The sequence below is a fragment of the Eleutherodactylus coqui genome, chromosome 3, assembly GCF_035609145.1.
Source record: "Eleutherodactylus coqui strain aEleCoq1 chromosome 3, aEleCoq1.hap1, whole genome shotgun sequence".
Lineage (NCBI taxonomy): Eukaryota > Metazoa > Chordata > Amphibia > Anura > Eleutherodactylidae > Eleutherodactylus > Eleutherodactylus coqui.
In genome coordinates this window covers 132,547,042-132,561,629 of record NC_089839.1, presented here as the reverse complement: position 1 = coordinate 132,561,629, position 14,588 = coordinate 132,547,042, and the positions used below count along the sequence as shown (strand labels likewise).

The 14,588-nt window shown below is 45.9% G+C and overlaps 1 protein-coding gene across 1 annotated transcript in view; it reads right to left on the bottom strand.

The window, feature by feature from the left end:
- Positions 1–6,846, bottom strand: part of SYNJ2 (synaptojanin 2) — a 37,838-nt gene extending 30,992 nt beyond the window's left edge. Inside the window, exon 1 of the mRNA XM_066594561.1 lies at positions 6,560–6,846. Within this exon, the coding sequence (XP_066450658.1) occupies positions 6,560–6,752 (193 nt within the window). The 5' untranslated portion in view covers positions 6,753–6,846. The remainder of the gene's footprint in view (positions 1–6,559) is intronic.
- Positions 6,847–14,588: the final 7,742 nt, after the last annotated feature.

Sequence of the window (14,588 nt, the reverse complement as noted above, 5' to 3'; positions counted from 1 at the left end):
TCCTTCTGCTTGGCTTAGATTCATTCAAAAACTGTGAAGTCAAAAAAGTCATCATACCCCTAGATAAATTCGTTAGGGGGTCTACTTTTCAAAATAGGGTCACTTGTGGGGGTTCTCCATCGTTTTGGTCACTCAATGGCTCTACAAGTGGGCAATGGGGACTAAATCTCCTTCAAGCAAAATTTCTGTTCCGAAAGCCACCGGTTGCTCCTTTCATTTTGGGCCCCATTGTGCATATAGACGTAATACTAGGGCCACAATGGGTATGTTTCTGAGCACAGGACAAACAGGGGTATCCATTTTGGGGTGCAAGTCTTCATTCATATATGTGCGGTACAAAAAAAACTGCTTTTGAAATGACAGAATTACCAAAAATATGAAAATCATATTTTTTTTCCTTCGGCTTGGCTTAGATTCATTCAAAAACTGTGAAGTCAAAAAAGTCATCGTACCCCTAGATAAATTCGTTAAGGGGTCTACTTTTCAAAATGGGGTAACTTGTGGGGGATCTCCATTGTTTTGGTCACTCAAGGGCTCTACAAGTGGGCAATGGGGACTAAATCTCCTTCAAGCAAAATTTCTGTTCCGAAAGCCACTGCTTGCTCCTTTCATTTTGGGCCCCATTGTGCATCCAGACATATGATTAGGGCCACAATGGGTATGTTTCTGAGCACCGGAGAAACAGGGGTATCCATTTTGGGGTGCAAGTCTTCATTCATATATGTGCTGTACAAAAAAACTGCTTTTAAAATGACAGAATTACCAAAAAAATGAAAATTGTAATTTTTTTCCTTCAGCTTGGCTTAGATTCATTCAAAAACTGTAAAGTGAAAAAAGTCATCGTACCCCTAGATAAATTCGTTAAGGGGTCTACTTTTCAAAATGGGGTCACTTGTGGGGGTTCTCCATAGTTTTGGTCACTCAATGGCTCTACAAGTGGGCAATGGGGCCTAAATCTCCTTCAAGCAAAATTTCTGTTCCGAAAGCCACCGATTGCTCCTTTCATTTTGGGCCCCATTGTGCATCCCAACGTAAGATTAGGGCCACAATGGGTATGTTTCTGAGCACGGGACAAACAGGGGTATCCATTCTGGGGTGCAAATCCTAATTTTCATGTGTACTATAGAAAAAAGTCCTGTCTTTAAAATGACATATTTGCAAAAATATGAAATTTTTGTTTTTCTCTTCTAAATTGCATTGACTCCTGAAAAAAAACTGTGGGGTTAAAATACTCATGGCACCCCTCAGTGAATACGTTAAGGGGTGTAGTTTTTAAAATGGGCTCACTTGTGGGGGTATCTATCATTTTGACTCCTATGAGCCTTTCCAATCTTGGATTGGTGTAGGAAAACAAAGTGTTCCTCAAAATGCTGAAAAGTAATGTTACATTTGTACGTCTCCTAAATGGTTAAAAAAAAACGAAAGTTTTTCCAATGTGCGCCCAAAATAAAGTAACCGGATGGGAATATATATCTTAGCAAAAATTTCTATATTATGTTTGCACATATTTGAGATATTGCAGTTGGAAATGTGAAAAAATGACGATTTTTTCAAAATTTTCCCAATTTTGGCGCTTTTAATAAATAAACACAAATTCTATCGGTCTTTTTTTTCCACCTAAATGAAGTACAACATGTGGCGATAAAACAATGTCAGAATCGCTTGGATATGCAAAACCTTTCTGGTCTTTTTCCATGCTAAAGTGACACGTGTCAGATTTGCAAAATTTGGCCTGGTCATTAAGGCGTAAACAGGCTTGGTCACTAAGGGGTTAAACATCTCCACGCGGCCGCCAGCTGTGGTCGGAGCAGGGTTCTGCTGCAGGCTCCAGCATGCGGAATCTGATCTGTCCGTGTGAGAAAGGCCTATGGAAGTAGGGTGGGCCCAGCATCTGCCACAGGGGAGGAGGGGTAATGTGGGCTTCCTCGCTGCTCCAGGAGTGTTATGCCAGACCCAAAAACCTCCTATAACACCTCCAAAGAGGGAGGAAGGTTCTGCAGCACCATAAGTGACCTGGAGAAATCCCTGCAGCCGTCTAACTGTCCCACGGACAGTAAACCTGGAGGAAAGGGGGGTGTTCCCGCCTTAAAAAATGATCTGGGAGCTTCCTGCTTCCTGTCCGGATTGGAGACGATCTCTCACAGGTGCCGTCAAGGGTGTACGGGAAATTCTCATGTGCAAGCTAGTGTGATGCAATTTTTTTGCCCCCTATAGGAAATCGTGGGCGGTTCCTAAGCAAAAATCACCCGAAAATAGGACATGCTGCGATTATTTTTAGATCCTGCAGCACTGTGAGAGGGATAGAAGAAAAAAAAAGTAATGTGTGAATAGACCCTTAGGGCCCTGTTACACGGGACGACCGTCAGCACAGGAGCGTCCGGCAGTCTTCCCAGTGATGATCGCTCATGAGCTTTTACACAGGCGTGATCATCGCTCAGTGCGTGGAGGTGGAGCGGGCCAGGGATCGTGATGGCCGCCTCAATTCATAGTTGTGCAACTGCCTGTTTACCAGGGACGATCATCACTTCATTTTTTATGCCTGCACAATTTAATCAACTCACAAATTACTGTTAGTCGTTCAGATGTGCAGATATTTATACTGAATGACTATCCAGCAGAGAAGAATTGTAATGATAATCATTCAGTGTAGAAGGGGCCTTACTATCAGCAGCGCTCCCTTATAGGACTGCTTCACCCGTCTTCTGGACGATCGGAGGGGGTGACTGAGATCAGGGAGGCAGTCCGCGTGGATCCCGAGCGACCGACCCCCACAGATCAACTATTGATGGTCTATCCTGAGGGCAAGTCGTCAATGGTTTACTCCCAGAAACATCCGTAAACATTTAGGCTGGGTTCACACGGGGCGGATTTGCCGCGGAAATTCTGTGTGGAATTTCGCCGCAACAAATCCGCATGCGGACGCTAATCCCGGGATTAGCCAGCGATGTGGACGAGATTTCTCAGAATTTGCCAGCCGCAGCATGTTCATTTTTTTTTTCCCCGCTGCGGCCGCGCTCTCCTCTTCAAAGCTGCCGCGGCTTTTGCAGCGGCGGTTCTCCCGGCGGAAATCTTGCGGTTTTTCGCTGCGGTCAAACCGCAAGATTTCTGCCGAGAATCCGCCCTGTAAGAACCCAGCCTTAGGCCGGCTGCACGCGGCCGTGACGGGCCCCGCCGCGTGAATTCCGCGGCGGAGCCCGTCACGGCGCCCCCCAGAGACCCCAAACTTACCTGCGGATCCGGCATCCTCGCTCCCGCATGACGCTCCGGCGTGACTCGCCGCAGTGTCGTGACGCGCCGGCCGCGTCACATGACGCGCCGGCGGTAGGCGGAGAGGCGATTTCTCGCTATCTTCCGCTGTAGCTAGCGTGAACGGACGGCTTCCATTGACTGCAATGGAAGCCATCCGCGCGTACACCCGCGGCAAATAGAGCATGCCACGGGTGAGGACGGGAGATTTTACGGTGTGGAATTCCGCACCGAGAGCCCTGAGCTATTAGGTTCAATAGAACCTAATAGCTGCGGGCAACGCGGCGGAAATCCGTCCGTGGGAAGGAAGCCCAAGTCCTTTTTCTGCAATAATGGAGTTACAAAGGTAACAAATCACAAAAAGTAACCAAAATACAATGAAAAACGCATGAAATTCATAACAATGTTTTCCATAAACACTAAAAAAATACTGACAAAATGTGTGTGAATGAGGCTTTACATCCCCGGCATAGATATGCCGACCTCGGCTCTCCGCAGACTGCATGGTTGGCTTTTTTTTTTTTAAATACAAGTTATAGGATTTTAGCACAACCTAAAAATGTATATTAAAGTGTATTTCTAGTTCAGTCTCCAGAGCAGATCTCAGGACTCGGCTCGGGGCAGCACTGTCTGTCGTCCTGTATATTTCGCACTAGTGTTGCCGCATCGCTAACGCTAGTTGCTGTTTGGAAGCCATTAATGTGGTAGTCCGCAGGGACATTTGCCCAGTGGAGGATTGTCTGTTGGAAGCTGTGGTGCTTCTGCAGATCCCCTGCGGTTGGAAGGAACATGTCCATTGGCCCGCGCAGCACAAAGTGAATGTAGTTGCAGCCCTCAAGTTACAGAAACGGCATAGCTTGCTGCGATACTCTGTTCCCATAACGGCTGTTCACTTCTACCGAAGGTGCGAGAACAGCGCAGTGCGGCAGACTCTGCTTCGCACTCATGGACAGAAAGCAGTTAATGGAATATACGCCAGCAGGGTTTACCGCAAAAGACACAGAAAAACTCGGCAACAGGACAGACAAATCTTCACAACGGACTGGTTGAGTACCAGAGATATAAAAGGATTTCCGGGACTTTAGGCCTCATGTCCACGCGGAAAATCAGGCCCGCTACGGATTCTACATGTAGAATCTGCAGCGGGTCCCTCCTGCCCCGCGGACATGAGCGCTGAAAAGAAGAATTTAAAAGAATTTACCTATCCGTAGTGGGCGGGGAAAGTCTGCTGTTCCTCACGGCCGGATCTTCTTTTTCAGCCGGCGGATGAATTCGTCACGCCGGCGGCACGTCGTCGACGTGCCGCGCGCATGCGCCGGGCACATCCGCCGAGCCGAAGCAAGAAAGATCCGGCCGTGAGGAATAGAAGACCTTCCCGGTCCGCTCCGGATGGGTAAATACTTTTAAATTCCTATTTTAGGTCTCCCGCGGATCCGGACGGCTTCCATAGGCTTCAATAGAAGCCCGCGGGAGCCGTCCCCGCGGGAGACCCGCACGAAAATGGAGCATGGTCCAGATTTTTCCATGCTCCATTTTTTTTAAAATCCCTTTTATTGACGATCCGCGGGTATTTATCTACCCGCGGGTGGTCAATGCATCCCTATGGGATGCGGATCCGCATGCGGGAGATCCGCTGCGGATCTTAAATCATATTTTGCCCGTGGACATGAGGCCTTAAGGTATTGACGAGCCATCCGCAGGGCAAGTTAAAGGGGTTGTCCCGCGAAAGCAAGTGGGGTTATACACTTCTGTATGGCCATATTAATGCACTTTGTAATGTACATTGTGCATTAATTATGAGCCATACAGAAGTTATTCACTTACCTGTTCCGTTGCTAGCGTCCTCGTCTCCATGGTGCCGTCTAATCTTCAGCGTCTAATCGCCCGATTAGACGCGCTTGCGCAGTCCGGTCTTCTTTTCTCAATGGGGCCGCTCGTGCAGGAGAGCGGCTCCGTGTAGCTCCGCCCCGTCACGTGCCGATTCCAGCCAATCAGGAGGCTGGAATCGGCAATGGACCGCACAGAAGCCCTGCGGCCATCTTCACCGGGTAAGTAAGAAGTCACCGGAGCGCGGGGATTCAGGTAAGCACTGTGCGGTTTTTTTTTTTAAAGTCCCTGCATCGGGTTTGTCTCGCGCCGAACGGGGGGGCTGTTGAAAAAAAAAAAAAAAACATTTCGGCGCGGGACAACCCCTTTAATATCAGATTGGTGGGATTCTGCTGCTCAGGACCCCCATTGACCAGCTGTGTGAAGTTCCTGTGGCACCTGACAGAGCGCTGCAGCCTCTCCACTGCATGTCAGGTACTGCAGTGTACATTGAGAGGAGGCCACAGAGCTCACCCAAGTGCCACGGACTCTCCTTCGGGCTGATTGGCAGGGTTCCAAAGCAGAGAACCTGCACCAACATCCGGAGGACAGTTCATCACTAGCGAGCAGCACTTGGGCCTGATAATCCACCCGTGTAGAAGGACCATTAGGCAGCATTTACACGGCCGAGAAACTCATGCGAGTTCCGTCTGATGTGATATGCATGGAACTCGCACAACTAAAGAACATGATGGTGTGAACGGGGTCATGTACAAGAGCAATTCTTCATTTGGGCCGATGGTCTGAGCTAGGTAAGCTGCAGTGTGCCTCATTTATCTGTGACTCTCACCCAACAATAGGGCATAAAATGTGCGGAGTCCGTCAGCCCTCGCACCACGTGGACGGGTGGCCATGTCTGTGCGATGCAAGTTACACGTGGGAATCATCGATATACAGCCCTAATGCTGGAGAAGCCCTCTCACTGCGGAGTAATCGGCCGGCTACCAGTGGGCAGCGGCACATTTATCTTTTTACAACCAAAATGAAGCCATTACAGTTGGTGGCCGTGGCGCTGCCCCCGATGGCTGAACTGTGCAACTGCAACAAGCCCTTCCTGCAGCGCTGAAGCTCACACTGGCCTGGAGGACTCGGCCGACGGAGTAGAAAGCCACTTTTACACGTAGCGATAATCTTGCACCCACGCGAATAAACCACGATGACGCCGGTCGGTGTAAACACAAGATAAGGCGTTCAGTCGCTGCACCAGTGAACGAAAGCAACGGAGCGATCCGTGTTTGAACCGAATGAGCCAACAATGATCTTCATGCTTCCATAAAATAAGCAATAAGCGAACTAATTATCGACCGCAGTCACACTGAACGATTATCACTCAAAGTTGAACAATCCAATGATTTTTTTGAATGACAATCGTTCCGTGTAAAAGCACCTCAAGTGTGCGACAACTGGGGATTATACACTAGCAGTCCCCTCCTCCCCCGGTACTCACTGAGGGCGGAAATGGTCCCGCTCTCGCACAGCAGACACTCCTCTCTCTGGCGGGACTCCAGCAGGACGCTGCGACCCTCCGACTTCACGAGAACCTTCAGCCCCTTGCTGAGCGCCATGGCGGGCGTCGGGTCAGCGCAGCCGGGCGGCTCCGGTCCTCGGACAACACCTGCTGCCGCCCGGAGCCCCCGCATCCCGGTGTCACAGCCGCAGGTCCCGCCGCTCTCCCGCCCCCCGAGCGGACTTCTCCGGAGCCCGAGGAGACTTCTGAGCTCCTTCCAGTCCGGCTCCTCCTCGCAGTCTCCCGCGGCGGCCCCTGGCGGTGGTTTGGGGAATGGCAGGTGCACACAGCGCCCCCTGCCGGCCGTCGTGCCGTGTGAGAACCTTTTAGGGCTCGTTCACACGGACGTAACACGCAGCGAATAGAAGCCAGTGATTGCAATGGGCTTGTTCACAAGGGCGTACTTTTTGCAGTCGCACGAAAAAATCCGCAACAACTAATTGAGCATGTTGTAAGAGCCCACGGAAATCAATGGACTTGTGTAAATGCGCACAATCTATACAAAAAAAATCTGCCTATTTGCTACGAATATAAAATATGATTTTTGTGCATATTTTTTGTGTGCGCAAACAGGCTGTACGGCGCGAGCACGCTGCAGCGGCGCGTCCACGGGACAGAAGAGGAAGACTGCGCAAGCGCGTCTATTTGAGCCAGGAGAAGGATTTGGTTGGCGCCAGGGAGACGGGGACACCAACACGGGGGGGAGGTACGTATATAACTTCTGTATGGCTCATATTTAATGCACGATGTATATTACAAAGTGCATTTATATGGCCATACAGAAGTGTTTAACTTTACTTTGATTTGCAGTACAACCCCTTTAACGTTGGCTCATTTGCTTCTCTTCGGTTGAAACCCTGATCATTCAGTCATGTTTACGGGGACTGAAGAATCCTGAATGAATCTTGTTTGAATGAGCAACAATGCTCCTACCCCTTTTTCTTTTTTATGAACGAAATGCTCGTGCAAAACACATGCACATGAATGATCCCACTGAAATCAAATATGTTAGTGTGAGGGTGCTGGATGACATCAGAAATGCAACAGAGGAATAATGACACAAGGGCATGTTGGGGTCTTGCATCAAAATATTTTTAATAATTTTCAATGAAAGGTTTTTGATTTTATATTTTTTTCCATGCATCAGTCGAGCTGAATGCTTTACTTCCTGAAGTCACACAGCTTTTGGGCCGCATGTATCCGCACTCTGGCTGCTTCTCATTGGAGTCAAATGGGGGGGGGGGGGGGGGGGGGGAACAAAACATTTCCACCATCTTTGGGATGGGGTCTTGTTTTTATGGTGTACACACTGCAGCAAAAAAATGATATGACTGTATTCTATGGGAGTGTAAGAATATGACGATACCAATTTTTATATATACCAGTTTTATATATTATGCTGTGCAGTGGGCCAGACCACAGAGGGTGCGATGGCAAGGGTGCTGCCACTGCTTCCCTACAATGAAACTCAGGATTACACAGAGGCAAATTGATTTTGTACCTTGGTAGTTCTCCCTAAGGTGCTACCTGCAGAGTCTGGTAGGGTAAGATGGTAATTCCCTATGGGGTGCTACCCACATAGTCGGGTAGGGTAAGTTGATGTTTTGTCCATATGTAGGCCGAAACCTACTCCAGATAAAATAATACAAAGTGAAAATTAAAATAAAAATGTCCTTTTCCTCCTGGAGTGGAGTGTGGTACACCGATATAGATGTTGTAAGTGGTGGGAAGGCACTCCGGGAGACAGGGTTAGATGGTAAAAACAATTGGACACTTTATTGGCAGAGAGGGAGAGTTCCTTCCTTGATAGCAGTTATATGGATTACAGTACACTGACTTGAGACAGATGAATACAATTGAATAAAGGAATCACTTTGTCTACATTTAGGAGTTTTGAGTTGGAATCCCCTTTAATTCCCTTTTATCCACTTTTCATTCAACTCCAGATTTACTCCTCTTCCTTGCTTACTTTCTCTAGATTCTGGCTGACAATTACTTCCGTCTAACCTCTCTCCTACTTCTTTTCTCTTCTCTGCTGACTCTATGTCCATGACACAAACTAACTTTGGTACTCTCACTTTTCATTTCCTCCTTCCCATCCCACACTGACTTCTCTCAATTCAGAGTCTGGCTTCACCCCTCCCACCTTTTATACCATCAATCACCCAACCGATGCAGAGGGCTTTATCCCCCAATCACAGGCTTCCTAACTAGCTAACCAATCCCTAGGCTAGCTTAGGGTGACTGACAGATATGCTAGGTGGTTAGGGTAATTTACCAGAATGTAGCAGGTTAGGTTGCAGAAGCACATAATTTTAACACACAATAAACAATTTAAGAGCATATATCCATTGTCATAATTAGTGGCTACCGAACTGCTGTGGTACCCAACTTTGGGGTACTACAGTTGTACTACTCTAAAAACAAACAAACACACACAAATATCTTGGCTTGTGGGGCCTCGGTGGCATTCCATAAATCATTTAACCCCTTTAAAATCATTTAATGCTACAGGACATACAGTTACCGGTACATCCTGCAGCTTTGGAGTATGTATGAAGTGGAATCACGGGTGGATCCCGCTCTATACAATGTGCTGTTTCGAAGGCTGGATTCAGATGGGCGATACAATCGTGCGATGTAATGGTATCCAAGGAGGCGGCAGCATCAACGGTGTAGAGATTGTAAAAAAAGGGTTTTATTGCTCCATAAAATGGCAACGTTTCGACTTAATCTAAGGGCTCATGTCCACGGGGAAAAGAAGAATTAAAATCCGCAGCGGATTTTAACTCTTCTCCCGCGCGCGGATCCGCACCCCATAGGGATGCATTGACCACCCGCGGGTAGATAAATACCCGCGGATCGTCAATAAAAGTGATTTTAAAAAAAATGGAGCATGAAAAAATCTGGACCATGCTCCATTTTCATGCGGGGCTCCCGCGGGGACGGCTCCCGCGGGCTTCTATTGAAGCCTATGGAAGCCGTCCGGATCCGCGGGACACAAAAATCACATTTTACTTACCCGCTCCGGTTCTTCTCTTCGGCGCCGCGCCATCCTCTCTCAGCCGCGGCCGGATCATTTTGCTTCGGCCCGGCGCATGCGTGGGGCACGTCACCGACGTCATTGTGCACATCCGCCGAGCCGAAGAATGAAGATCCGGCCGCGACGGGAGAAGATGACGCCGCCGCGAAGAGAAGAAACGGAGCGGATGGGAGGTGAGTTTATTGTCATTTATTCTTATTTTCAGCGCTCATGTCCGCGGGGCAGGAGAGACCCGCTGCAGATTCTACATGTAGAATCCGTAGCGGGCCCGATTTTCCCCGTGGACATGAGGCCTAAGTCTTTTTCAAGCCAGAAAAAGACTTAGATTAAGTCGAAACGTCGCCATTTTATGGAGCAATAAAACTCTTTTTTTACAATCTCTACACCGTTGATGCTGCCGCCTCCTTGGATACCATTGCATTTATTTGGGGTTGGGTTCATGACCCCACAGGTGGCTTGGCATATACAGACTGGAACCTCTGCACTGAAGTGCATGTGTTAGGTGTGCTGCCGGACTTTTCTATTTCTAACAATCGTGCGATGTGGGAGTGAGTAAAAAATGCTGAATAATAGAACCCATGGTTTTCAATGGTTTCCTTCACATTTGCAATGTTTTCACTCATGCAATGTTGCGATAAAAAAAAAACAAAAAACGCAGCATGTCCTTATCTTTCTGTATTTTTTTTTTTTTTTTTTTAAATCGCCCATGTTTTCCTATGAAGCCTTCTTTTTATTGAATAGCAATGCACGAACTTGCGATTTTCGTGCGATGTGATATTAACACTAGATAGTCCTATTGACTTGAGTGAGAAAATCGCAAGCGGCAGCAATGTTTTTGCAAGAAAAAGCAGCGCGGGCAATCAAAAATTTAGGTAATGAGGATGCGATTTTGCCACAATTTTCCCACACCTGTGTGAAAGTACCCTTACAGCCGGCACCCTCCCACAACAGCTGTGATATACCACGGCACTCATCGGAGATGTTAACTGTTTGAATGCCATTGTCATTTCTGACAGTGGCATTATAAATGCCCTGTCTAATGTTCGGGTGTTCCAAACAGACCCCCATGATAAGATCGCGGGTTGCCGTGCAATTGTCATGGCAGCCAGGGGTCTTCTGAAAGGCCCCGGGGCTGCCATTGCAGAGTGCCTATCAAGCCATGCCTGTGGCAGGGCTTGTTAGAATGCCTGTCAGATCGTGATATGATGTAATGCCACAGCAGGAACGATCAAATCATCACAAGTTATCGTCACCTCTGGTTAAAAATAAGTTTTAAAAGTTTTACTTATTAAACAAAAACAAGATAATAAAAGTAAGAAAACAAAAAACAAAGCCTTTTGCCATATTTAGAATAAAAGAGTCTAAATAATAAAACAAAAATACATATTTGAATTGCTGTGTCCATAAAAGCCTGATCTATCAAAGTAACACATTATTTAGGTGAAGGTCGTCAAAAACCACCAGAATTGCGCTTTTTTTCGGTCACTCAAAAGGGATCAAAAAGTTGTATATATTCAAAAATGGTACCAATAGAAACTACAGGGTGTCCAGTATAAAACGAGCCCTCACACAACTGTGTCGACGGAAAAATAAAGTTATGGTTGGCAGAAGATGGCGACAGAAAATAATTTTTCTAAAAATTTAATATTTTTGGAAAAAAATAATAGTACAGCAAAAGAAAAAAATATATAAATCTGGTATGGTAGTAATCATACACAATAGAAACAAGACGCATCCAAATAGGTTTTGTTTATTTTCCATTTCACTCCAGTTAGATTTTTTAAAAAGTTTTTCAGTACATTATACAGTACATTAAATAGTACCATTGAAAAAGACAACTCGTCCCGCAAAAAGAAAAGCCCTCAGACATCTACCGTACGTTGATAGATAAATGAGAGTTACGATTTTTTAAAAGGGGGGGGGGGGGGAAGAAGAGTGGAAAAACAGAAATACCACCTTTGGCAGAAAAGAGGGATCCTAATTTAAATACTATTTTTGCATCCGATACCCTAATATATGGTTTCTGAACTGACAAGGCCTGAAGCTCACTCACTCTTCTAGCTGTGGAAATTACTCTCAATACCCAATTTAGGTTCCCGATTGAAGATAGGTTAGAGGTTCTAGGTCTTAGTCTTTCTACCGCCTTAGTCTTTCTAGAACCTAATGATCCATCTATTCTGAGATAACCTGGTATCAAGGAAAATACTGAGGGCTGATATCTGCATCTTAAGAGTAGCTGGAGCTAGACCCCGATCGAACCCCTCCTGCAGGAAGTCCAAGTTGAGTGGGATATCTGGGGAAAACAACTGAATGTCTCTCCTCACACCAGGAAATGAACCTTCTCCACACTTTAAGATAAATCTTATTTGTGCTGTCCTTCTGGCTTAACAACATGGTTGAAACTACTGTCTCAGACAGTCCACTTCCTAGCAAAATGCTTTTTTCAGAATCCATGCCAAGAGGTGCCGATCTTTTAGGCCTGGATGTGTCAGAAGACCTTGAGAGAGCAGGTCTGGGATGTTTGGAAGCATAACTGGTTCCTGGACGCTAGTCATCCTCAGAATGGAGAAACTCCTCCTCTTGGACCAGAATGGTACCATGATAATCAGTGTGCACTACTCCTTCAGAAATTTCTGTAGAACTCTTGGAATGAGTGGGAGAGGGGGAAACGCATATACCAGTCCTCAGCCCCAATCCTGTGATGCACTGCCAATGGATAATCCCCGGGATTGAGGGAAAATAATTATTTTACTTTCTTATTTTTTCTGGTGGCAAATAAATCTATTTCTGGGACCCACCCATTGCTGTATCAGTTCTTGACACACTGACTGGGAAAGGACCACTCCACTTGATCTATTTTGTGGCGGCTGAGGAAGTCTGCTTTTGTATTATGGCAGCCTTTCAGGTGGGTGGCGGATATGGATTTTATGTGGTGTTGGGCCCAGAAATTTTTTTTGTGCAGTACTCTGAAGAGAGGTGCGCTTTGGGCCCCCCCCCCCCCCCCCCGGTGGTTGACATATGCCACTGCTGTGGCGTTGTCTGATACAATTCTTAAGTGTCGTCCTTTGGTCAGGCCTTCTGAGTGTTGGAGAGCCCTCCAAATCGCATATAACTCTCGGAATTTTGAAGACGACTGACTCCTGACTCTCACAGACCATGTTCCTTGCAAATAGTGGTCGTGTATCTGAGCCCGTCACAGGACTCTGGTGTTAAAATGGGCCCATGCTACTGCAGGAACACATGCTATAAGTTTGCCCCAAAGAGACATTGCTTTCCATATTGGGCAAGTCCTCACACGTTGGAAGGATGTTACTGTGGCCTGAAGGTCCGCGGCACTGTCTACCGGCAAAAAAGGAACTTTGTTTTATTGAGTCTAGGATTACCCCCAGGAATTTTTTTCTTAAGGCTCGTGCGTAAAGAATTTGAGGTGCGTCTGACATATCGGAAGCCACAAAGGCATTCAATCAAGTCAATAACATAAGTAGATCCAAAATAACATCGTTCAGCGATTGTAGAGGAGTTTTCAATGCAAACACTACATAACGATTATACACTGACTGAAAAGCCCGACATTTTCCAACCATTTTTTGTTATGAAAAAAATGTCAGTCTTTAAAAGCAAAACCATTGCTCACTTTTATCATTATAATGAATTTCGAGCAATAATCTGTGCGTCTAAATGGGGCTTAAGTAGGAGAATTTCAGAGCCTTACTCTACATCAAGACCTACTGCTGCAGACAGAGTTTTATCATCCTTATCTCAGGCTCAGCTTAGAAGACAATGATGATTAGTCATGTCAGAGTTGGATTATTAGTTTGCTTCAGGAGTCTGTTATGAATGGTGTGCATTCAAGTCTCTAGAATTGCCCTCTGAAGGCCCATTTACACACAACAATTATCGCTGTAAAGCAATCTTTTGAGCGATAATCGTTGTGTGTAAATGTGCCTATCTTTCACTTTTCTGCCAAACGATGAATTTCAGTTCAGCATGAAATCCATTGTTTGGCAGAACAGTTGATAAAAAGGACCGCACGCTATGTTCTGCACATCGAGTGCTGATTACATTGTCTCAGCTGTCAGCCCCATGCCAGAACAAAGGAAAGTTATTCAGAAAACAGCGGGTTGTGTGTTCTCTGAATACAGCTCCCTGTGGCTCACATGCTATTAATTGGTCCTAATAGGCATTTATACCAAGTAGTAGTTTATGCAAAATGATCGCTCAAAAGATATATAATCTTGTGCTACTACTAAAATTGTCCTTCTGTCACCACACAAGACTAATCTTTTTTTTTTTGTAGGACAACCTGTAGTTTTTTATTTTAGACAATTTTTTTATTGCTGTTAGCAAAAAACAAAGTTCAAGAATTTTTTATTTCTTCAATGGGGTTAAATAACATTTACCTTCAGATCAATTTTTGCACAATAAACCTTTTTTTAACCCCTTCACGACCGCCAACAGTAAATTTATAGTCAAAGATCGTAAAAGTTACATGCAGCATGCTTGGGTATAGAGTTCACTTCATACCCGATCTAATGGTTGCAATTGAAGTTAGCTCTGTTTGTGGCAGTTAACTCTTTCGATGCCAGCGTCAAAGCAGATCGTATAGCTAAACAGTCAGTGGGAGGGTGGGGGCATCCCTTGCAGCATGAGCAGGGGGTGCTGATGGGCTAATGTGGCACTCCAGAGCCTATGGAAAGCTCTCAGGCTGCCATGCATAGTTGCCTATCAAGCCCTTGATAAGCCCACATCAAAAATTGCTATATACTGCAATATTGAAGTATTGCAGTATTTAGTATAAGTGATCAAATAATCACGTGTTCAAGTTCCCTATGAGGTCTAAGGTGTAAACATACATAAAAAAAAGGTTTCCTGTTATCTCCATTAAAAAATCAAAGCAAAAAAAAAAACTTCACATATTTGTTATGG